The sequence below is a fragment of the Watersipora subatra genome, chromosome 3 (assembly GCF_963576615.1).
Source record: "Watersipora subatra chromosome 3, tzWatSuba1.1, whole genome shotgun sequence".
Taxonomy (NCBI): Eukaryota; Metazoa; Bryozoa; class Gymnolaemata; order Cheilostomatida; family Watersiporidae; genus Watersipora; species Watersipora subatra.
Window position 1 is genome coordinate 48154660 of NC_088710.1, and position 26488 is coordinate 48181147.

A 26488-nucleotide genomic window follows, 5' to 3' on the forward strand; every position below is an offset into this window, starting at 1 on the left:
CTATTAGCTAATGCTAACACCCTTGAAAATCATTATTGAGTGAGAGATCATTACACGTAACGTAATGACTATTAAGCTGGCTTCTGACACGGCTCTTATTATAGTAAAGATTTAGACTAGCTTAAGTTACGCAAATTCATTGGGTAAAGAAAGTTTCTGGACAAAAAGTTTTTTATTATTTGTGCTACGTCGGGCATTCAACTAGCATACTTCTAAAACTATGATTGTCTTGTAATCTTGCTTGAGAAAATAACACCCGCTGTAATTATATTGCTTCATAAAAGATCACTATGTACGAGACTCCTACCCTTGACATTCAGCTCTGAATATCGACCATCTACCAACTGCGCCAGTCCAGCCACAATCTGTAATTGCAGAATGATCTCTACTATAACAAGACCGGAGTTCCGTGACGTTAAAAAATCCTAGTGTGCAGGAAGCGTTATATGACCGGACTAACTGTGACTTATTCACTGTGATAAGCAGGCCCACTTCAAGCAATGCCTGACTCGATTGGCTACCTTAGAACTTTTATTTTCTGATCTATCTGATTAGGAACTCAAGAAGGCATCTTTGCATGCATTAAATACAATTTCCTTCAATGAACGCTTTGTCATGAAATTGGTTCAGAAATTTGTGTTAAAAATTAAAGAAAACTAGCAATGCTGAGCTTAATGCTTGTATTATCATATAATAAAGATTGTATATTTTTATGCTAAGTTTATGAGAGAACAGTTTTAAGTTGTTATGCATAGCAATGATGTAGGATCGTTACTTTTGCTGTCTCATTTGGTTATAGGAAATTGAATTTTTCATTTGTGATTACAAAGAAAAGGTGAATGCTTGTTGACAAAACTGCCTTAGAAACTAGAGAGCAATGGCGCGCACCACCTCTTTTAAGTGGTATGCCTGCTCAAGAGCCAGCCAGAGGGCCGACTCACTCCCCAAGTGTAAAAAAAAATTTTCTCTCACAGCTCTCTCAGCAGCTTGTGTCAACCTTGATCAATAACAATCGTGTAACAACAGCTAGTAATTTTAATAATATTCATTTAATAATTAAAATTGTGCCAAATAATATAGTAATTCAAGAATTAATGTTTGAATGCGTGATTGGCTGGCAAACCATCCAAAACAACAAGTGCCAAGTTAGTAGTAGGAAACTGTTGATTGCACATAAAGTATTCACAAACTTTGTCAGTTTTAAAGGTTGACTTGCAACAAAGTTCACATTACAGTTATTTGGTATCAAAAGATTCACCATGTCTTACTCTGCTGTGTTGTAGGTGCAAAATATGTGGAAATGTGATTACAAGCTCTTAAAAGCTCAAAAACGAAAAGCCGCCGTAGATTGGAATCTTTTTATTTCTTTGACGTAGTCATTACAGTTTAGTTATTGTCTTGACACGTGATGTTCTCACGTGAATTGAAAGGCCAATAAAAAGCTCAATATAAAACTTATCGTAGCACTAGTTTATGACAAACACTTCGGGTTTTACCGAAAATCCCGTATCAAATATAGATGCTCGCTACTTTACAGTTTTGTTTCGGCTTGATCTAATCGTCAAGTCGTAATCTGATCATGTGACCCAATACTTCGCAAATAATTTTTGCAGCACTTTTTGATTATCACAGGTGACCAACAGGCTCGTCTTGATTATCAGACAATAATATGTACTCCTTCGAGGTAAGGTTAAAAAATCAAATGAATTTTTACGGTAAGGTATAAGATATCACTGCTAAAAGTGACAGCATTACAAGGACGATAAAACGGACGCATAAGAACAATAGACATAGTTTTATTGAATGCGGGAAGTATATTTGTGAAAATATTTCGACGAATAAGGTTGCATGAAAGTGTAAACAGAAACCATCTACCACAGCTACGTCACATTTGAGCCGTTTTGGAAAGAGAGTCCAAACTACGGCAGTCTCGTGTGGCTGCGATTAACTGTTCGTTTTTTAGCTTTTAAGAGCTTGTAGTCACATTTCCATATATTTGGCACCTACAACACGACAGAGTAAGACATGGTGAATATTTTGATACCAAATAACTGCAATGTGAATTTTGTTGCAAGTCAACCTTTAAGATGTTTAAGATGTTTTTAAGAGTTTGTCAGATTTGATAATGAGTATGATAAATATCAAGACAATAAGATCTCCTACAACCAAAAGTGCTTTGAGAGCAATTTCTAACACCTTGTTCAAACAATATGGGTGCATTCAGAGCAGATTAAATAGCAGCAGCAAGCTATTTCAGCAGCATTGCTAAACCAATTGTAATAAAAGCCTTTTACAGCTCTTGTTTTGAGCCTACTACTAGTTTGCAACTTCTACTGACTTACTACAATTTTAACCTTTGTGAAAAACATCCTTTAGCGTTGTGAGAAACACACTCTTATCATATCAAGGTTTGTTTGTAAAGGTTACAGAGCTACGGCACTATTCTTGGTTCAAAGAGATTATGTAAAAACTGTGTTTGGTTCCTTGTGAGTTCAAGGAACTAGAATTTTCTGATTACAGTCAGTGTTAAGTTTTGCTTTGTTTATCTACCTCAAACAAGTGATTAAACCTTTGATCCTATCACACGGCTATAAGTACATGTAATGTATCCATAATGAGTACTTAGTGATACCATGGCATATATGTACTTCAAGTGCCTCTACGTTTGCTACTAGCCGCGTGCTGTCTCAATTTCCCACCCCTCGGCAGTAGTTTCTTACCAAGCAACTTATACTCGAGTATTATTTCCTGTACTGGTGATGAAACGCTAACTAGATTAATTTGTGATGCTTGCACTAAGATTAACAGCATAGCGAGTAGAGTGTCGGGTCATTGTGCGGCGCTTAGCATTTACTACTTCTCATTCTAACCTTATTATTCGCTCCTTTTTTGATTACTGATACATACATGTAGTTACAAGGGCACACTCCGCTTCAGCACTCGCCTCCTATCTAAAGAACACTTGTCTGTCACTAGCCATTCGCTGTCAGTGATAATCATATTATATTATTGCAGCTTTGTATTCTATGACAAACTTCAGTATGATACATCGTACATTTGAATGTTATGATATTTGTGTGTTGACTTCTCTTACAACAGTAATCAAGTAATCAAGTCAGATTTTGAAGAGCTCAGTCAGTTATGCTTTAGTTCAGAGTAGCGGCTCCGGGTGGGTATTACTGAATTAGTGTACTCGCACTCAAGAGTCATTCCAAGTTGTAGTTACCATTGTTCACTGAAGACATCTTCAGTTATGAAATAGCATAGATCACTTTTACTGATCGTAAGTCTGAGGCTCTTCAAGCAGGCCAAATTTGTTTAGTTGTTTGCCAGTGAAATATCTGGTTTAGATATGATTTGTTGAAATAGCAGTTATTTCTAAATGTGTCGAAAAAACATGCAACTGACGGTCTATTAAATTATTAAATGTTACACTTAACATAACTTTTTCTTGACTTAGCTAGAAAAACCAGTCATATTTGTTAGATTTGCGCAATATATTATTAATATATAATATATCATTATATAGACGTTTTCCTAGGCAGCCGCAAAGCTGTCAATGACAGTTCTTGAGCTTCCTGTTGCACAAAAGACTGACCAAGTGAAAAAGTAAAGATAAAATTTTTCATGAATTAGTAAAAGAACGATTCGTTGCGCCTCCCAATATGTTTTCACAAAATTGTTGCGCTTCTTCCGATGTTCTTCTCTGTAACGTCTACATGTATATTAGAGTTCGTCTTTGCAACTTCTCTTTTTAAATTAATTCCTGTCACACCTTCTATAAGATCTTTCTCTGTCACATCTTCTATCAGGTCTTTCTCTGTCACACCTATAAGATCTTTCTCTGTCACACCTTCTATAAGGTCTTTCTCTGTCACACCTTCTATAAGGTATTTCTCTGTCACACCTTCTATAAGGTCTTTCTCTGTCACACCTTCTATAAGGTCATTATCTGTCACACTTCTATAAGGTCTTTCTCTGTCACACCTTCTATAAGTCTTTCTCTGTCACACCTTCTATAAGGTCTTTCTCTGTCACATCTTTTATAAGGTCTTTCTCTGTCACACCTTCTATAAGGTCTTTCTCTGTCACACCTTCTATAAGTCTTTCTCTGTCACACCTTCTATAAGTCTTTCTCTGTCACACCTTCTATAAGGTCTTTCTCTGTCACATCTTCTATAAGGTCTTTCTCTGTCACACCTTCTATAAGGCCTTTCTCTGTCACACCTTCTATAAGGCCTTTCTCTGTTTCACCTTCTATTAGTCTTTCTCTGTCACATCTTCTATAAGGTCTTTCTCTGTCACATCTTCTATAAGGTCTTTCTCTGTCACACCTTCTATAAGTCTTTCTCTGTCACACTTTTTATAAGGTCTTTCTCTGTCACACCTTCTACAAGGTCTTTCTCTGTCACACATTTTATAAGGTCTTTCTCTGTCTCACTTTCTATAAGTCTTTCTCTATCACACCTTCTATAAGGTCTTTCTCTGTCACACCTTCTATAAGGTATTTCTCTGTCACACCTTCTATAAGGTCTTTCTTTGTCACACCTTCTATAAGGTCATTATCTGTCACACTTCTATACGGTCTTTCTCTGTCTCACCTTCTATAAGGTCTTTCTCTGTCACTATGGCGCCTTACAGTGCCTCGAGTTGCGTGTTCGCAACTTGAGTTGTACAACTCGAGTTGCTGTTCAAAGAACTCGGCCTGGATTTTTGATGAACTCGAGTTGTGTTACGCAAAACTAACCCTGGTTTGTAAAAAAGCAAAGTGAGTAATTGGGTTGTCTCATTTACAGAACTGCATTTGCACATATTATGTAAAATTTAATAATTGATTAATAATAATTTAAATATATATTTAAATTATATGTATTGGCGACGTTTGCGCATATTTATTTCTATAAATATAAAGAGACAAAAACAATTGTAGAATGTAAAAAGCAAACTAAAAAACAATGTAGGGGTCGGGCCACTTCTTTTTCAAATGAAAAAAAGGGTTATCTCTCTAGAACCTGACAAGAAACTGAATGAACACCGAAAATGAACAGACATAAAAATTATTTCAATGGCGTTTAATGATCCACCCAAAAAAATTCCATATAGAAAATATAGCTAGAGAAAATGAAATGATGAGTTGTTTAGTATGGCGCCTTACAGTGCTTCGCGTTCCATGTTCTTTAGCCGAGTTGTTGAACTCGAGTTGCTGTTGAAAGAACTCAGCCTGGATTTTTGATGAACTCGAGTTGTGTAACTCGAGTTGTACAACTCGAGTTTGTAAATATAACTCGAGTTGTACAACTCGAGTTGCAAACTTGTGACACTATAATTCGCCATTAGCTCTAGTTTTACAGTACATACATACATAGTTTAATTTCTATTAGCTAGCGGGTGCCTATTGATGTACCATTGTTAATATAACCAGATCTACGGTTATGCTACTATAGTACCAATATATTGCGACTTACTTTTACAAACTCACGTTCCGTGTTCACAACTCAAGTTGTGCAACTCGAGTTGTGAACACGGAACGCGAGGCACTGTAAGGCGCCATACTGTCACACCTATAAGATATATATACGCTGTTATGTATACTTTAAGGTCTGGTGCATGGTAGTGGTACAAACAGTTTTCAAGTAACCATTCTTACAAGTAACCAGTCAAACCCAAATGCCTCAATACAGTCAACTGAATCAGGGAATTTATCAACTCCTTCAACGACTCTTGCACCAACATCAGTTTTCACACTTGGATCCACTTCATCTGACACCAGTTCCACAATTAACGCTTCTGGTTAGTTGGTATATTTTTGTAGAACAATAACATTCATTTCGAGGTTATGTTAGGATGTTATGTTAGGTTATGTTAGGATGTATGCAGAAGTGAACCAATTACTGGGTCTTGATCATGATACTAAGCTTTTGTTGTCACACTTTTTGATTTTTTAATTGCTCGGTTGTTTGTTTTATCTGCGTCCGATATTATCCTCTGAAAACAAAAACAAAAGTAGAGACGACAAAGAGCATTGTCACATCTTTTTATAAGATTCGTCTCACTTGTTTTGTAGCTCTTCTCTGTTGTACATTCTCTAAAACTCTCTTTGTAACACCTGTATTTGGTTCTTTCTTGTCACGCACAACTTTTTAGCCTTACTTTGTCATAACCCTTATAAGGTTATATGCTGTTACGTATCCTTTAAGGTCTGGTAACCAGTACTGGTAAAAGCAGTTCTCAAGTAACCACTCTTACAAGTAATCAGTCAAACCTAAATGCCTCAACACAGTCAACTAAATCAGGGAATTTATCAACTCCTTCAACGACTCTTGCACCAACATCAGTTTCCACACTTGGATCCATTTCATCTGACACCAGTTCCACAATTAACGCTTCTGGTTAGTTGGTATATTTCTGCAAAACGATAACATTTCAAGGTTATGCTAGGGTTTTAGTAGAGAAAATTATCTTACCTGGAGTAATTTATTTATGAGATCTAGTGCTTCGTGTTGTGGGCAATTAACAAACAGATCCCAGTTGCCTTAATAATTTATGATAGATTTTGGAGTTGCATAAGTTTGTGTTGAATAAAGTGGGTAATCTACAGTTGTTGTTGACAACCGATAGATACTGATGACAACCGATGAAAGATCTCTTTCATCCTTGAAAGATCTCTTTCATCCTAAAACTGTCCTTTATCTTCTCTGCGCTCTGGCACTGTTTTCAGGTGTTGTTAGAACATCTGAGACAACGGCATCAAATGTCCTTGCAAGTTCAGTCAGTGCAATCACAGCCAGCCCTGTCTCCTCCGCTGCCGCAAAAGGAAACCTTTCAAATGATGTATCTGTAACTGGACTGCAATCTACTACCACCGAGCTTGCAAATTTCTCTTTACCAGCATTTACAGAAAGCTCAACATCTGATCAGCCATCTACTGTAAATGTCTCTCGCACTGGTGCACTTGCATCCGCAAGTTCTCAAGCAGCAAGTAAAGAGACATCAATATCGACAACTACATCTCCAGAGGTGACCAGTCAGGGTAAGTCATGGGAGATCTTGATTTTATTTGACTCTATGGGCTGATGAGAGTCAATTTATTGTAATGGAAGTTGTTTTACGATTTCAATGGCTCAAGTTGGTTACATTATAATATTTACATAAGTACAGAATAGAAATACAACTATTTGTTGCTACTAAGCGGTTGTATATGTGGAGCATCTTGTATATTTGTGTAAGTACAGAATAAAAATACAACTATTTGTTACTACTAGGTGGTTATATATGTATATGGGAATCTTAATATCGAGTAATAGTATGGTCAAATTTCAATATTCGTAATTAATTCACTCTGCGATCTCTTTCATGTATTAAAACTGTTGGACCAAATATTTTTATAGGAACACACAATAGTTCATTAAATTTGCTACAAAAGCACACAATAAGCTTTTAATAAGCATTACATTAAAATAGCTGTACTATATTAAATTATGTAAAAAACTAATTATATGCAACAAAAAATATATATTAATAAATCTCACTCTGCTATTGTGTCTGTTCGTCTGCGCAAATGCTATGCATTTCTACATTTTTTTGCCGATGTTGTCCAAACTTCACACGTTTGTGTGCTCCATTCCTTCGGTCAGGCTGCCATAAATTATCTGGTTTTAAACTCTGTCTGGTTCCGTATAATGCCTGAACAATAAAACAGTAATATTTGATAATAGTAATAGTTATAGCTGTAATTCTAAAACTATCAATACTAGTAATAATAATAATATTTGAAATTACTGCGCCTTGACTCATTCTCAAATTGCATCGCATTTGATGACTACATGGCCACTCTGGCAGACAGCAAGATAACATTTTAAAATTTGATTTCAACTTTTCAATGCGCAATATAATGCTTCTAATGTTCAAAAACATAAAAAACTATGTTATTTTGTACAAAATACTCTCAAAATTTAAACACCAAACATAAACATCCAAACTATTCAAATGATTAAGATGCCATGTTGCTGTTGAAAATGCCAGATTTTTAACAATCATTTGTAACTCTTACAAAGCATCAACAACCCCTATTATATAAGAATTCGGCTCTGAAGGTTAGACCAGAACTTCCAAAATAGTTGGCACACAAATTCGTTCATTTATTGTCTGACCTTCATGCATGACACATGAGTAAGTTTAAACAGCAGAATCTCAAAATCTTGAATTAAATATTACTTCAAAGGTGTTTTACAAATTATTCAATAAGTAAATCAACTCAGTATCAACTCAGTATCAACTCAGTATCAACTCAGTATCAACTCAGTATCAACTCAGTATCAACTCAGTATCAACTCAGTATCAACTCAGTATCAACTCAGTATCAACTCAGTATCAACTCAGTTTCAACTCAGTTTCAACTCAGTATCAACTCAGTATCAACTCAGGAAATAATAAATAAAATAAATGAAATTAAAGCAATTTTGATAAGACTTTTATAGAGAATCCGTGACCATAATAGAAATGGCTTAGAGAGCTGAGATTAGAATAACTTTAGGTATTAATGATGGGATGTTTATAGAACTGAAAACATGACTGGTGATGGTTCATTGTGACAATGACAATTTCACAAAGCAAACAATTTCACCTTTGTGAAATTATGCCATTATATAAAAATTTCACATAATAATTTATCTTTTTAAGAAAATAGACAAACAACTCCAAGTTTTTCCTCCAAACTCAAATCATAAATCCTTTCGAGATTTCCTGAGTAGCATGGGAATGCAACTCCTGATTTACACAGAAGTATGCCAGTCCATTTTTATATGCAATCAGCTTGATAATGAGACAGACATTTATTTATCGCATCAAATAATTTTCTTTCTTGCCCAATTCTATGATATGTATCATGTCAACTTTCTCTGTTTATTATGAAATTAGAAGACACGAAGGACTTGGCTAGCCGTAGATTGAGTCCAAATTTACATTCAGTGTTTCTTTGGCCTCATGTAGATGTTGATGAATGTGCTAATGGAGAAGACCCTTGTAATGTCACCACCAGCAACTGTGTCAACAAACCAGGTGGCTATTGGTGCGATTGCAATGCTGGATATGCTCAAGGGAGCAGTGATAAGTTATGCATTGGTACGTAGTATACAACGCTTGTGGGTCTTTTAAAACCAGTATTTTCAATCATTTTACGCAGTAATACCGAGCGTTAAAGATAAACTTACACAAAATGTTAGTAGATTTTAACTGAACATATCAGTTTTTTGATAATTTGTTATTTTTCTGATGTTTGAGGTGATCTGACTGCCAGGCTGTTCTTAGAATAAAATCTACAAAACCTTCTTGCAATTAGAATACTCAGAAAAAACTGACGTGCAAGATGATGTCACTAAATGCTATTGTTGCTATAGTTGATATAGGCTTTTGTGTTCAAGATACAGCGTTACTTATCTTATTCTGTTGGTCCCTTTGCAACTATAGAAGTCATAATCACACTTTTGGTTGATCTGAGTGTTTAAACAGTGATCAAGTTTTGTTGATTTTAATCTTGAAACATCCTGGCAGTCAGATTACCTCATATATCAAAAACAACCGCAAATGACAAAAAATACCGATACTTTCAAATAAAACCTAATAAAATTCGGTGTAACTTCATCTTTAGAATATGGCCTGAAAAAACTCATCTTTCTAACTGCGAATGTAAAAAAATTCAATCGTTTGTAAATTCTCAGATCTCATGTAGCTTCTCACCAGTTGCTTGTACCATGAAATAAATTATGCATGTAACTATAAGATGTACCTTGCTATGAATCTACACATAGTATTCAACTTGAAGATTAAAGTTATGGACATCAGGTTCAGCTATGAGATGAAATTCACTGGTGATTTGCCAAGATGAATGGTATGAAGTAAATGGTAAAGGGAGGCGCAGGACAGTAGAGTATTTACATTCATGCAATGCAACTAACGTTTATATTGACTTATACGACTGTGCCCTGTCTACGGTAATCATCATTTTTTCAGCCTTCTATAAAACGATTTGTTATTTATATCCTTTAATATTGAATTTACGTACGTAATACAACTAATTCTGAGATTGTTGATCTAAAGCCTTTCAATGAACTATGTTGTGTCATGAAATAAACGCTAGACATGTCAGGGTGCCATTCTATCTTAATCATGCACTTTTCAGCTGATGTGAATTATTGTAACGGTTGGTAGGTCTTGTCAGACACTTTCTAAAAATACCAGTCATATGTTTGATTGCCTCATAGAGTAAACATTACTAACCAAACGGCTAGGCTGAGTTTATTTACATGAAGTTATCCGCCTGAATGTGGCATTTCACTTAGAATATATTAAATGCATTCCTCTACATTTCATTCTCGTTCTCTGCGTCTCTGGTGGGTCATGTTAGTAGCTAATAAAGAGAATTCTTAGGCTACAAAGTTTCAGCAAGTACAACTTTGTCTACGTTGAATCTACAATGCTAGCCTGAGCTCACCGTAAATGTACCAATTGTTGAATATTAAAAAGAGCTTTTACGAAACTGGGCAATTTTTTTACCTAGCTTCGATCTACGTGCAGTAGATGTAGTGAAAGATTAGACTATTGACGCTACATTACTGTCTGCACACAAATGTGTTACTGAAGTTTCTTTGGTTGTGTCCCTTGTATGACTAGCTAGAATAAAGCTGTCAAGCTGCTATCAAATTCCTGTCATGTTGTAGATGTCGATGAATGCGCTAGTCCCAGGTTGAACAATTGCAGCAAATACGAACAGTGTCAAAATACTTTGGGTTCATATACTTGTGAATGTATTGGTCGAGATGTCTACAAGGATGACACAGGAGCCTGTGCGAGAAGTAAGTATACATTTTAAATTATTTTGTAATTTATTTTAGTGTTTCAAAGTACATAAATTTTTTCCATAAGAAAACTGGTCATTGGAAAACCTATACTCTGACACTTTCTCAAAAACATTATTTAAAGCATTTATAGTAAACCAGTGAACGAAGTTGTTGTCAATTGTAGTAATGCTTAAATACAGAGTCGTCTTATCTTACTAAAAAATAAAATTACTTTTACCTTAACAAGATTTATCCATAGAGTTAGCATGTTCAATGAATCAACAAAACTCCTGATCTGCTGAACAGTTTTCTATAACATGGTAGTTGTGTATTATAAATATTAAATACTTCAACATTGTCACTAGTTACAACCTAGTAAATATTTAGTTTTGCTTTAATTAGTAAAACTTGTGACAAATGCTTTAACATTTAGCTGCAGAAAAGACCTTCATATGAAGCTGCTGCGGCCAGCTAATGATATGAAAGGTGCTAAAATGCTAGATTTCTACAATACTCTGTCACCAAACTTTATAATAAAACAGAAAATTTTATTACATTACCTTTACATATTGATATAGTATACAACAACATTCTGACAGTCAAAGTATTTTTAACCCGTGTTTAAAAAATTTATAAATGAAATTAAAGCAGTTTTAATAAGACTTTTATAGAGAATCCGTGACCATAACCTGACCATAACCTGACCATAACCTGACCATAACCTGACCATAACCTGACCATAACCTGACCATAACCTGACCATAACCTGACCATAACCTGACCATAACCTGACCATAACCTGACCATAACCTGACCATAACCTGACCATAACCTGACCATAACCTGACCATAACCTGACCATAACCTGACCATAACCTGACCATAACCTGACCATAACCTGACCATAACCTGACCATAACCTGACCATAACCTGACCATAACCTGACCATAACCTGACCATAACCTGACCATAACCTGACCATAACCTGACCATAACCTGACCATAACCGAAATGACTTAGAGAGCTGAGATTAGAAATACTTTAGGGACTTATGATGGGATGTTTATAGAACTGGAAATATGACTGATGCCAACAGGACAATTCACTGACAATTACTAAATTAATAATGTAAAATGAGGTTTTTATTATTACTTCACTTTAGAGAGACGTGAACAGAAGTCTAAGCCAAAACTAATGTGAAGGTTCAGAAAGAGTAATGAGTGATAAGAATACATTGCATGACTTACCCTAACTTACGCTAGATACGATTAAAATTAACTTAATTTATATATACTGCCTATTATTTTTGTGTTTTATTATTCGTTATTACCAGATTTTTTACTTTTATTTAGATAACTGAAATGTTTCAAGACATTTTAGACCTCACATATTAGAAACTACGTTGTTGAGACAAAAGTTTGCCCAAATTTCATGTCTTGTGTTGAAAGTTGTAACTGTAGATGTGATGGTAAGGCGATGTTTGACAGTAGCCATATTCGATCATAAAGGCGTAATCTAGACCCCTAAACATATCGTAGTCATACAAACATACGATAGTCGTATAAGTGTGCTACATTCATCTAAATGTACTTATAGTATTCTAAACTCATGTAGATAATGTACAATTATATTTATAATGTTATATATATAACATATATAATATAATATATTATATATAATATTATATATAATTCTATATAATTTTATATATATCTTATACGTGATACTTATATATAATTTTATATAATATAGTATATTATATATAATATTATATATAATTATATACATAATTATATATATAATATATATATAAATAATTATATATATAATATTGTAATCCTGTTTTATTTCCTCCATCCTTCAGGCAAAATTGAACGGATGAAGACAAAGTTGGAGAGAGAATTTACTTCAGATTTAATGAATACATCGTCAGATAAATACAAAGAATTGGCCAGACAGATTGAATATAATGTAAGTATGCAGGGTCTCAGAAACAAACATAATCAGACAAAGCAACTATCCTCTATACTGGCTGTTCTACACATAAACACGCATCTGCGAATACTTAAAAAGACCAATGTTATAGTATTTTAACTGCTGTAAAACTAGTTATTTTATTGCGCTCATATAGAGATCATAGTGAACAATCCATTTTGTTGCTTTTTAAATGTGATAGATTCTTTTTTTAGCTCTTCAGGTGTTGTGGATAGGTCAGCATGTCACTGTTAGATTGCTGTTGAGAAGATATCCCTATGTACTGTCTGTCACCAATGTGAGCTTTTTTATAACCATTTACCGAGGGAAGCTAAGTTTCATTGAATTTTCTTTGTCAAGTTTGACCTATCAGCTGTCGGATTGCCGCTATCTTAAAAATGCCACAAGCTTAAGGGTTGCAGGTTTTTACTGTCAGCCTTCTTACTCAATTGCGTAGTAGGTTTTCTCCCAATGCAAACTTTCTCTGATGCGTTTGTACAGACATAAATGTTCAAGTTTTGCTCGTTATTTAAATAATATGCTTATAGATAGATATGAACTTTATTATCGCCCGTCAAGTCTGTTCAAAGCAAATTAAACCATGAGACAAAAAACATATAAATCTAAAAAAATAATAAAGAATAGTGAAGTAAAATTATGAGTTTTGGAAAAAGCTCTCTTTTCATAATGCTGTGCTATAATGTATATTGGCAAGGTTTTGGTGTTTGGTATAAGGTTTAGTGAACTAAACCTTATACCAAACACGTTTATAAGTGGTTTAATGTGGATTGGCAAGGTGTTTGTGTTTGGTATAAGGTTTAGTGAACTAAACCTTATACCAAACACGTTTATAAGTGGTTTAATGTGGATTGGCAAGGTGTTTGTGTTTGGTATAAGGTTTAGTGAACTAAACCTTATACCAAACACGTTTATAAGTGGTTTAATGTGGATTGGCAAGGTTTTGGTGTTTGGTATATTTATTGGCTACAGAGTGGTAGTTGTCTTCTTTTTGTTGTTGTTTTGGTGTTTGATATGTGTAGCAGTAGAATTATATAGTGTTATTTACATAAAACCATGTTTTAGGCCACAGAAGATCTGAAAAGAGAAAACCAAAGTGACATATATCTGGTAAAGGTGGTAAAACTGGAGTATGTATCTATAATACTTATGATTCATATTTCCTTGAAGTTATCTTATGTTGTTGGGTAAACAATTCCTAGTGTTCTGGCAAGCTTTCCAGTAACTCTGTAATGTATTGGAATTGTACAACCTTGTTACTCTTCTGTTGTAGGAAAGGCAGTGTAATAGCTACACTTGTAGTGCTAATGAACTCAAGTGCTGCTCTGCGGCTGCCTGCAGGATATAATATTTCAAGTGAGTTGGGGTTTGAATAAACATTCTAGTTAGACAGTGCTATAGAAGCATTTGAGGCTTTCTGGTTCAGTCCGGTATCAGCTCTACTAGGGCAGCAGGTATCAAAATGGAAAGGCATGATGAAATGTAGATGAGAGGGTCTTCAAGTCTGTATTTGTCGTGATACAGCAATCAAGTGAAGCTCTTGAAACAAAGTGATACTGGGGAAAATGTATTCTCTACAATTTTATGTTCTATATACATGTAACATAAGGATTGTGGAGCATCATATTCACCAGAATGTCATGAAGAACAAAAGATATATTGTTTTTATTTAATATCAATCATAAGTTTGTAAGATTTATAGCCTTAAAACTTGTAGTGCAGTGCTCATTAAGTTCACAGTATTAAGTTTTTTGGCAATATAACACTGCTGTCAATGTGTTAATGCATTGTCTTGTGGGTGCTGAGGGTATATGTAATATAAAAAACTATACGTAATACATAAAAATATATAATGTATAAATATATGTACTATAAAAATATATATAAATGAATATATAAAAATATACTTTGCGAATGTTTCACCATTAAACCCTCCATTTATCTTTGATGCAATACGCCCCCTGAGAATTGTTATCTGAGAATAGCTATACAAGGTCACCAAAATTCTGCTGGAATATATCTTTGTCAATCATTTTTTGTAGAAGCAGCTGACAGTGATTATTGTATTTTGAATCAGTGTGATAAAAACTCGACAGTATGCCACGGCTCAGCAGATCTTAAGGACTACTGGTGCAGCTGCAAGGATGACACTTATGGGCCTCTTACTGCCTATTCTTGTAGACGTAATTTATAACATACTTTCATCAGCCTTTCCATGTCATTGCCTGGTTTTATTTCAAGCTTGGCCTTCTAGACTTGGACTTATTACAGCTTATACACCTTCATGCTGCTTCTTATAATCCACTTCATGTAGATCAAAGCATCTTGTGCTCTCTTTTAGAAAAAGATGAATGCAGTGATGTAAAACAATGCCCTACCGTTAGAGATCATTGCACTTTCCAGAATGGCGTACACCGCTGTGTGTCCGAAGGTAATATGTGCTGTAACCCTATATTTATTTCATTGATTATGTTCATAAATATTCATTAGAGATGAAAACTGTGGTTGAGTACCTTATTCATAAAAAGTCTTAGTTGTTATATTTATCTACAGGAGAAGACAATCACAGTCAAATCAACACCTTAACGTGTAGAATTCCTGCAAACAGTTTAATTACTACTATAAAACTGTAGATTGTACATTGCTCAAGTGTAGACAATATTCTGCAAATTAAATGTTAACTATTAATGATAACAGGAGTTTAATGAAAAGTAGGTGCAATAGAAAGCTGTCGGAAGCCAACAAAAGGCAGAGATCTATGGCTACATCGCTGTCCCCAGTGCAAGCATATGTGTTATTTGTGCACCCTTTGTCTTAAATTCTGATATAACAAACATATTTTTTAGCTGCCACTCCTGTTTACAATTTCAACACCGTGATATAACGTACCTAGTACAAACATTAATAGCAGTCTATCTATTCTATCTGCTGTTCTTTTGTTAGCGAAGAAGTCTTGTAATGCTTCCTTTACAAGAAGGTGTAAACCTGGTACATGTATTCTACTGGCGAATGGCGAGACACAATGCAGGTGAGAGCCTCAAGCGGTAATAAAATATGTTAGATAACAACATGTAGTTATTCTTATTACTAGCAATACATTACTTACACGGTGAAGTTTCTAGGGTGGAGAATTGGTCAGCGACTATTGACAATATCATTTGGGCAGTCAGAAGACTTGACTGGCATTTATACCGTTTAACTTTGACCTTTGACCTCAGCCTTTGAAGATCTCAGATCTTCAACAAATCAGAGTTTGGCTAAAAGGTTCAAGATTGGCTTGTTTTTGTCGCTGAATAAAAATTCAGAAGTTGAGCGAAGCAGATAAAACCTGAGTTTTATCAGCAGTTTTTGCTTGTTTTTGAACAGGGCTCATCCTAGATATTTTTATTTTCGAGGATGTTTTTATTTTTCCCTAAAATCTTAAAAACAAGGCTAGAGTACTAATTAAGGCTATATCTTTTTTTAGCCTATTCTAATGATAGAGTATTTGTGAAAAGTTCAGTGTGCTATATATATATCATCTCCTTTCTTAATTTACAGGTTATGGTGTATGGTTAAAAAGATATTTTTATTCTTTTTAAGAATTAAAATTATTTATATTGTTTCAATGGAAAAAATTGTTTTGTAATTCGAAGTACTCGTTTTTTGAACGGTTTTTGGAATAGGTTGCGGTTGAAAACCAAGGTCTGACTGTGTAATAGGAACTGTACAACCAAACAGTGGTGGACAATAGACTTCTTATACCTAGAAGGAAGGGAGTGTGATGAGCAGCGCACACTGCCATATATAATCATTGATTTTAATGCTCTGATTTCCAGTGAATTATCTTTTTCCTCAACTTCAATGACCTTCTAATGTAGAGTATTCTCGGCATGACCCAGTCATATAGGGCAGTATCATCTGGCTATAAAAAGGGCAGATAAAGAGTCCTAGTGGTACAAGGAAGTGGCAGATGACAACCCACTAAAAATATATAGATAACTAGCGACAGTTGTAAATGACAGTCTTGAAGCCTTAAAAATAGTATTGACAGGTGACAGGGCTTACAAATATGGATGACATTTGTGATGATTGACAGTTTTACTAAAAAGTTTCAGGCAGTTATAAAAATTAAAAGGCATTATTAATAGGTGACAGAATTTGCAAAGACAGTAGGCAGCCGTGATCATTGACAGTTATACTGGCAGGTGACAGGTAGTCCTGAAAGTTTAAAGGCAAGATTGACAGGTGACAGTGTATAGGCTCTGTTATGGAAAATAAATATTTTTATTTTGAAAACTCAATCTCTTTCAGACTGTTAATACTTTCCTCTGTTGTGTCAACATCTTTTTAGATGTCATTCAAAATGATTTCAAGTTTATTTGATGATTTCAATGATTTCAGAAGTTTTAATTTAAAAAGCTATTTTTGAAAACTATTTGCTTCTATCTTACATGTATATATTGTATTCACTTTAACAAATGCTCGCTTTCAGCTCAACTTTCTAAAATGGTTTGTTTTCAATAACATTGAAGCACTAAATTCTTCTCTAAAATTTAAGTACGATTTGAAGTACGGGATTAAGTAGAGCATTTTGAAAGAAAAGTTATTTGTAGTCAAATCTCATTATCTGCATCGATAGCAATATTTCCAGGTGTCCCGATGGCTTAACAGGTTCCACTTGCAACAAAAAAACTGTGAATGAGTCTGAAGTCAATAGTAAGTATTACAATATACTCGGCTTGCTTGCCTTATATTGACGTTCATCTTCTGTTGAGAACGCTAAGTGCTTCCAATCTTATAATCAATATTGTGTGGAAACCATTTACAATTATAGCATGATGACTGGATTAATGGCTGCTCTCAACGATCTTCATGTTTTTAGGCATCAGTTTTATATATTGAATCCATCTTCATCTTTCTAAGAAAGGTCTAAACATCGGATGAGCTTGTGAAATTATTAAACCTGTTTTTATTGCTATTGGATTATGCGTAGCCCCCACCTAAAATATAAAATGTAATGTATTTGTAAAACAAACATGAATTTTTATGTTGTCATGTTGTTCAGAGCAATTTCCATGATTGGTTGCAAGTCATTATATTGATTCCCGGAGAATTTTTCTGCATTATACTAATAGATAGCTGTGAAGGGCTCCTCAGCTAATTGGCATGGCAACTATACATACAGTAAGGCTCAATTAGATTAGCCAGATTTCCATATAGTGAGGAAATGGAATAGTTTATGTTGCATGTTGATCAATATATCCCTTGCAGGTTCTATCTGCTAGTCAGAACTCACCAATATATGTACACTTATTATGATAATAGAGTAGGGTAAGTGTAATGTAAATAAGGCACTTAGAACTCCTATCAGGTGATGGGCCTAAGACATCGATTCAACCTCTTTACGTAATTATTTCAGTCCACTGGGACACAAGTGAGTAACTGGTAACTTTTCAAATGAGGAGTAGAAGAATGCTATTCAGGCGATGCCCTGTATGAGATACTTACGGGTTTCTTCTCATTTCACTTTAGACCTCCGGAATATATTGATTGGTGTCGGAGTTGGCCTCGGATCTCTCGCACTATTCTGTGCCATCGCTCTGTGCATTGTCTGCTGCTCGTAAGTATATATTAACTTATTTAATTTGAATCTTTAATTTGAAATCTTAATGCAATCACAGATTTGGGTGCTCAGTTTCATCAGAATTTCACTAGTCCCTGACTACTGTTCATGAAGACACTACTGGTTACAACGGTGAATAGTTTAACTATAAAATAAGTTATTTGGTGTACAGGTATAGAAAATGGCTGACCATTCACTGGCTTCTAATTTTGACAATTAACAAACTTACAAATTAAAAAATAGACTTTAAAAACTTGTCTCATCTCTACCTTTATTGCCAGTACTATATAGTAGACGCTCTTATAATCTAAATAATCTGTTAAGAGAACATTTACGTTATGAAAATTTTACGTTATACGAACAGTAAAATACATGTAAATAGCCTAATCTTTCCAAGCCAAGATCTTTTCAAACTCACTTCTTTGGCCTTCCAACAACGTAACTGTTTAATTTACTGACTGTATAGTAACTGTGGTATTATTGGTTTGTATCGCCAACTTTTCTCTCATCACCTTCACTTGGTTTAGGGTTCATGATAAGTGTGTTAAATTGGAGGCGCACACCATTATCAATTTGAATTACTTTTTCTCATTTTTTTATACAGCAAATTGCATGTCTAAAACAAAGTAAAATAAAAATATATATTTACTATAATAAAAACAGTGTCTGTCTGTCACCTAGGTTAGGGGTTAGAATAAAGGATGATACTCCAGTTCATGGCATTCAGACTGGTAGACCGACACTCTAACACCTGAACCAATCTACTGCCCTGAGGCATTTCTAAATAATTGTGCGGTTACTTATTCTCTGCGCTTTATCGACACACCTGATGATCTCTCAGGGCAAACTAGACTGTCAGAGTATTAGTGTAAAGGAAACTGATGTGTCTTCTTTACTGCTCCACAAGAATAAAAACCTACCAAACGCAAGGAAAAGACAAGTATATATATTTCAAGAATGTATATATATGATTACATGTAATTCAGCATGCGGGCATACAAAGAACAACATGCAAGAGACTGCCCACTATCTCTGCTCTTTATCGTTTCTTCTGGCCTTCTCTTATATATATCATCACATCTTTTGCTGGCTTTGTCCCATCAGTCTCTCAGTCTTCTGTCGGCCTGGGCAACTGTCTCTCGGCCAATCGGGTCCTCATTAATGCCCATGTCTCCTGCTGAGCTGTGGCTTGGCCCAGTCGTGTTGTCAGCTTTGAGGTCAGCTAGACAGTTAGCTCTGGTCTCGGAACTCTTCTGCCACACTTTTCCTCTCCGGTGAAGGCACTGAGGGCTGTCCAATCAGCGTCGGGAGGAGAGAGCAGTTGAGACCAGAGCTGGTGCGCTCCAAACTCCAGGCGCCAGACCTCTCTCTCCGCAAATGCCTGGTCTTCTCCAGAGAACCTCTGGGTCCATATCAAACTAACAGTACAAAGTGCTAGCTTCTGCTAATAGTGGAGATCTTCAAGCAGCTGGCATGGTCACTCCTCCTGTCGGTGATAAAGGAACTCATTAACTGTCAGTCCTCCAAGCAAATGGGCCAGTCACTCGACGTGGGACTCTGTCTGTGTTGAGGCTTCCTTGGCTTGATCCCTGAGCCGAGTAGGTGGACTGTCAGGCTGCTTCTCATTCATCCTCTTTTTGGAGGTGGGCTGGCAGCATGTGGCTCGGGTAACCCAGGTTGGCTTGGCTGTGTAGAGACAACCTGTAATCGCCGAGTTGGCTTTGGTTCCGGCGACTTAGCTTTTTGCTTAGGTCTCGGCCTTCCTTAGGGATGTGGCTGTCTACACTTATTGATTTAACTGTCAGCTCTCTAGGAGGTGGTCAGCCACGAGCAGTGTGGAGATACATGGCTTTATCGAGAAGTTGATCAGCCATTCTCTGGCCTGCAGAGACGAAAACCACTTGGCTTCGTCTACTTGATAGACAACAAGCAATATCTCCCCATTTGCCATCTCCGCATGCCTCCCGGTGTGACATCACCTGGTCACGAAAAGCTTGTTGCCATCGGCAAAGGCACACGTAAATGGGGAAATGTTAGAGGATACCTTGCCTATTCCTCTGGGTGCCAGTGGTGATGCCACATGGCCCACAAGTGCAGAGCTTGCAAATTGGTCACCATCTACCAGGCGGTGCCAATAGCATCTCGCTCTTTTTGGACTATTCCTTTCTTTGACTCGGCAAGCGGCTCTGAAATCTCTACATGTAGCCTTTGGGTCAGCTCTTCTGTCGAGGTCAGTTTCCCAATGGGCTTGGTCTCAGACAAATGAGAGCTCTGGGTCAGCTCGGACAACTAGGCTCTCGACCTCTTCCACTCAATCGAGGCACAAGTGTATCTCGAAGGGTGCTTCACTCAGCTTTTCACTCGGCTCACTTGGTTGGCTGCTCGGCATCTCGTTGAAGAGAGTGGCCCAATTAGGCCTAGGCTGGTCGCTCAAAGACAGAGTGCCAGCTAGGTGTGACTTGACATGAGTGTTTCTGTGTAAAACAGACTTGCCATAGAGACAACCTAGCCAAGACGTTCTCTTTCTAGGAGAACGTCTTGGCTAGGTTGGCTAGGCTGGGTTCTTTTTCCTTCGTTCCTGTGCTCTTACACACGGACATGGGCTCTTCCTTCGTGTCTAACAGGCCCACCAAGCGTTCTTCTTTCCCTGCCTCCAATGGCTCTAGCAGGCTTAACGTATCTGCAAGAGAGTTTACTGTCTCACCTGCTTAAGCTATGTTAACGGGCTTGTCAGAAGGTAGATCGTTAGATGTCAGATGTTAGAGTAATTGCTCACTGTAGAATGCGGAAGCAAATGGCTCCGGCCTACTAATCTCTCAAGATTTCCGCCTTTCCTTGGCCTCTGTATTCCTATATGAGAGTCATTCAGAATTGGCTGCCACTGCCGATAGCCACTCCCACTCTCTATACCGATTTAGTTGTCGAGTGATCGGAGCAAACCGAGTTGTGTCGAGTGACACCAGGTGCTCTTTGCTCCGGGTTCAAGGGCCAGACTGGCACTGGACTCGAGGATCAGACTAGCTCTCCTGGAACATTGCACTTCTGCTCTTGCAACTGCCTTCAGAGTTCCTTTAGCTGGGCCTCAAGTTTTTGACTAAACTACGGCTTCTTCGTAGCTTCAGCCTTGTGTTTTATTAGCTCCAACTTAGCGCTCAACTTGGCTGGAGCTTCATGGCCCTGGCCCCTTTTATATTTGGGATTTTTCAAAGTTCAATAGTAGCTGGTGCTCTTCCTAGCTCTGGACAAGCATGACAGAGCTTAAGTTGGCTATCATTTGGCACTTTGGGCAAGTGTGTTTAGGCCAGGCTTTAATGAGCTGGTACAACCTGAGACTCCACAGACTTTGCCCGGAGCCTCAGGCTATCTCCTCACTTCCGCTTTTTAATTAAGAGCCAAACCCAGTCTCCTAAAGATGTATAGTGAGGTTTCTCCCGGTCCTCCTGCTGAATGGCCATCAGTTCTTCTCTGAGAGCTGCATGCACCTCCACCAGCTTTTTCAGCATCTCCTAAACGTATTCGAGTGAGGACTGGATCTCCGTGGAAGGTGGGCTGAACTTCAGCTGGTCAAGTAAGAGCAACCCCCAGCCAATCATCAACATATTGGCTGTCTCTCCGGTGGCCGAGTGAAGAGTACCCCGGTACACTCTCATGAGCTGAGTGAGCAACCTGCTCCACTCTTCCTGACCTTGAGTCAGCAGTAGTGCTTGTAAGGAGTAACCCAGCTATCTGTTATTGCGTTCCACTATACTATTGGCTTGAGGGTAGCAGGGAGTCATGTGAGTCTTTTCTACTTGCAAGAGCTGGCACAGCTCAGTTATTAGCTGACTCCTGAACTGTGCTTACTGGTCGGTGGGGATTTGCTCCGGCAGGCTCATATAACAGAATACTCGCTCATCCAAAGCAATAGCCACAACTGAGGCCATGGCCTCCGAGAGCCAGGGCATCCTGCCATCTTATGAAGTGATCTGTTAACCAAGATCCATTTATTCCCTTTAGGTGTTTCTAATGTCGGTTTCTCCAGGTTCACGGCCACCTTCTGCCAGGGACGTCCAGCATTGAGCCTATGCCTTCCGCTGGCCGTCTTCGTGCTTTGCTGCTTGGCAGAATTCCCAGCTCTTGATCAGTCTCCTCACCATGCCTGTCATTCCTGGCCGGTGTCAGATCAGTTGTAGTTAGCTGATTGTTCTACCCATCTCAGAGTGATCAAGAGTGTGAGTCTGCCAAACGGTGGACAAACTACCCACCACCGAGGTTGGCCATAGGAGGATGTCCAAGCCTCCAGTACCCTATTCAGTCGCAGCCTGAAGAATGGTTGGACCCTATGTAGTTGTTGGAATCGCTGACCTCCCAACTGCAGCTGATTCCGATGTGGCAGCGAAGAGGCCCATATGACCGACTGTCTCACGCGTGGTTCTGGTGACTCCTGACACGCCTGTTGGGTTTCCCTAAAGCCAACCATATGAGGCTTGGCTTTGTATGGCAAGTTCCCTGTGAGTCGGTCTTCCGTCTCTTAGCTCGATGAGCAAGCATTTTTGGCAGTAATCACAGGCCTGCTGGCTGAGCCCATCAGGGAAAGCCCACCAGTAAAAAGAAAACTCCCGTATTTCCTTCACTGCTTTCCACAAAAATCAAAACCTCTGTGTGTAAGGCAATGAAATAAATATATATTTCAAGAATATATACATGAATACATGTAATTCAGTATGTGCGCATACAAAGAACAAACAAGAGACTGCCAGCGATCTCTGTTCTCTTGTCTCTTCTGGCCTCCTTATATATCGTCGCATTTCTAGCTGGCTCCGTCCATTGGTCTCCTCAGTCTTCTGTCGGACTTGGCAACTGTTTCTTGCCTGGCCCTGGTCTCGGCGCTCTTCCGCCACTCTAGTATATATAATAAAGATATCTCTATGCATCATTTTTTCTCCAAAGTGCGGCAAGAGAGAAAACGATATTTTTAACACTAGCTATGGAACTCTCGTTATTCAAATCAAATTTGAGAGTTTCTTTCATAATGCAAAGGAAAAACTTTACATAAATTCTTTACGTTAAGTAAATTTACATAATAGGTTTTCATTATACATGTAGAAGCGTCTGCTATATATCATTGGATACAGTTGGACTAGCTGGTAGAGATACAGTTTCAGATTAGAACCAATCTCTTCATAAGTATTTCTTGATGAGCACAAATCATACGATTCACATTGTTTCGATGAAATCTGGAACTACTGGTAACTCATGCTAGCAGAGAATGGCTATTGGCTCAACATCAGACCGGAGAATATATTCCTATTTGCCACTTAAACTTATAAACTTATCACCACATTTGTAACATATAAATGATTGGAACATCATCTATGATTTTGTAAACTACCAAGTTTTATCTGTTTTGACACGTGTGCCATGCATGACTAATACTACTCTAATCTTCTTGAAGTGGCAGTTTCCTGAAATAGTTTTATTGTACTGTACTTTGAAGCACAAAACAGTACCAATGACCTTGTCCAATTTGATTACAAAGCCTAATCAATACATGATAAGATTGTCTATCCTTGTTTTACAGCGATAAGCGCAAAAGCAGCAAATCAGTAGCACTGACAGCAAGTCACTACGCAGCTGATGATGTAACCATTGACACATGGGAGCCATCCTTGCCAAGACCAAAGATAAAGCCAGGTGCATTTAGCCACTCCTCATTGGTCGGCCTTGAGATGAATGAAAGGAGGCACAGGGTATGAATATAGCATGTAATATATCCACTAGCACGTTTCACACTACTATTCGCCTTATAAATTATATGGCTTCACATTTTTCATTGTATTCTTATAATACACATACTTTTGTCTGGTTTCATATCATCACTTCAATATAAGCGGACAATCTTTATAGCCAGAGCACCACGGAATTAGTAATCAGAATCTTCATAGATAACAAGACATATTCATATGTTTAAAGTAATATCAGAGAGCATTGGCAATCATTTAAAAATTTTAATTATAGGTTCAGAGCAAGGCTATAGCGACAGGCAGTGAAATTGCTTTATCTGACCCTTTGTCAGCATCCTGCTTTTGTTACAAATACATGGCAATTTATGTTTGAAATACCTACATGCATGTAGGACATGCATGTAGGACATGCATGTAGGACATGCATGTAGGACATGCGCATATTCAAACAAATTATACATATCAATATGATTGACTGCTTATTTATCTGTCTACGCTGTAGCGTGATCACCTATACTTATCTGTCTACACTGTAGCGTGATCACCTATACTTATCTGTCTACACTGTAGCGTGATCACCTATACTTATCTGTCTACACTGTGGCGTGATCACCTATACTTATCTATCTACACTCTAGCGTGATCACCTATACTTATCTATCTACACTCTAGCGTGATCACCTATACTTATCTGTCTACACTGTAGCGTGATCACCTATACTTATCTGTCTACACTGTAGCGTGATCACCTATACTTATCTGTCTACACTGTAGCGTGATCACCTATACTTATCTGTCTACACTGTAGCGTGATCACCTATACTTATCTGTCTACACTGTGGCGTGATCACCTATACTTATCTGTCTACACAGTAGCGTGATCACCTATACTTATCTGTCTACACTGTAGCACGATCACCTATACTTATCTGTCTACACTGTAGCGTGATCACCTATACTTATCTGTCTACACCGTAGCACGATCACCTATACTGTCTATACCTATAGATCTGTCTACACCATAGCATGATCACCTATACTTATCTGTCTACACCATAGCGTGATCACCTATACTTATCTGTCTACACTGTAGCGTGATCACCTATACTTATCTGTCTACACTGTAGCGTGATCGCCTACACTTATCTGTCTACACTGTGGCATGATCGCTTACACTTATCTGTCTACACTGTAGTGTGATCACCTATACTAACTTATTATGTTGACTGTATGTATAGGAACAAGGAGCTGGGGCTGAAAATCCAGCATACATTCCGGATGCAGATTATGACAGCGGTAATAAAGAAGGACGTCCCGCTGCCAATGGAAAGAAAAAAGGATCGAGTGACTATGTCTATTTTTAGCTGACTTATTACAACTTATAATATTTAATAGCTAGTAACTAGCTTTAGTAACTAGTGACATACCCATACCATTTCACTAGTGCAAAACTTAAAAAATAGAGCCATTCAACTTGGATGTACTTTATTTCAGCAGGCAAAACAAGTCAAAAATTGTAAACTTTATTTAAGAAGAAAGTATGTACACAATAAATTGTAAAGGGAACATCGTGCATGTTGGCTGTGTGACAAAGTGGTGGACAGACTTTCGTAGAAAACATTACATAACTCTAACGTTACAGAATATGACTATTCACGTACCAATAGAAAATAAAATAAATATTGCGCACACGAGATGCATTCCCATCTATATTCTGATTTTGCAAGTATCACAGTGGAATGTACAGAGGGACCAAAGTACAGTCAGTCTAAAAACTAATAATATACGGATGCATTGACTGTATCGTTTTCTTATAGAACTGTGAGCTTGTACTGACAAGATAAACTCTTTTCCTCTCCAGAGTCAACCTACAAGCAGCAGGATTGTGTATACAAGTTGCTCAAGCAATCCAACAAAACCTCATTCTTAGCCAAACCAAACAATGGTTTGTCCCAGAATGGGACAAACCACAATACCTATACATGTACTTACATTCGATCAGACATAATTATAAGATTCTAGTTTATTTGTAACAATTGTATTATGCAGTTGACACATATCCAATCACGAAATCACAGACAGCTTTATATAAAACTAATGTTGATTGGCACAGTTGGGTGCTTAAGTTAAAACACTAAGTTTCTCCTGCTTACGCATTAGAACTGCACTGCAGTACACAGCAATTTTGCAGCGCATTGCAACTTTCTAATGAGCAGTAGACACATTTACTGCAATGCAACTGCGCTCCTGCTGCAAGTTACCTACTGCAATGTGCTTCACATTTACTTCCATTACGTATGACCTAAAACTCAGTAATTTAAGCATACTGCGA

The 26488-nt window shown here is 37.2% G+C and overlaps 2 protein-coding genes across 5 annotated transcripts in view; one reads left to right on the plus strand and one right to left on the minus strand.

Annotated features, from left to right (window-relative positions):
• LOC137389518 (protein HEG homolog 1-like) overlaps nt 1–25534 on the plus strand; it is a 29775-nt gene extending 4241 nt beyond the window's left edge. The window contains exons 2-16 of the mRNA XM_068075548.1: nt 5599–5790; nt 6198–6389; nt 6719–7030; nt 8989–9120; nt 10716–10850; nt 12701–12807; nt 13894–13958; nt 14102–14184; nt 14871–15011; nt 15170–15259; nt 15772–15856; nt 17462–17526; nt 18343–18430; nt 23994–24162; nt 25395–25534. Of these exons, the coding sequence (XP_067931649.1) occupies nt 5599–5790; nt 6198–6389; nt 6719–7030; nt 8989–9120; nt 10716–10850; nt 12701–12807; nt 13894–13958; nt 14102–14184; nt 14871–15011; nt 15170–15259; nt 15772–15856; nt 17462–17526; nt 18343–18430; nt 23994–24162; nt 25395–25520 (1982 nt within the window). The 3' untranslated portion in view covers nt 25521–25534. The remainder of the gene's footprint in view (nt 1–5598; nt 5791–6197; nt 6390–6718; nt 7031–8988; nt 9121–10715; nt 10851–12700; nt 12808–13893; nt 13959–14101; nt 14185–14870; nt 15012–15169; nt 15260–15771; nt 15857–17461; nt 17527–18342; nt 18431–23993; nt 24163–25394) is intronic.
• Nucleotides 25535–25663: 129 nt separating this feature from the next.
• Nucleotides 25664–26488, minus strand: part of LOC137389517 (protein O-linked-mannose beta-1,2-N-acetylglucosaminyltransferase 1-like) — a 47783-nt gene continuing 46958 nt past the window's right edge. For all 4 annotated transcript variants that reach the window (XM_068075546.1, XM_068075545.1, XM_068075544.1 and 1 more), the window contains one exon: nt 25664–26024. In XM_068075546.1, the coding sequence (XP_067931647.1) occupies nt 25925–26024 (100 nt within the window). In that variant the 3' untranslated portion in view covers nt 25664–25924. The remainder of the gene's footprint in view (nt 26025–26488) is intronic.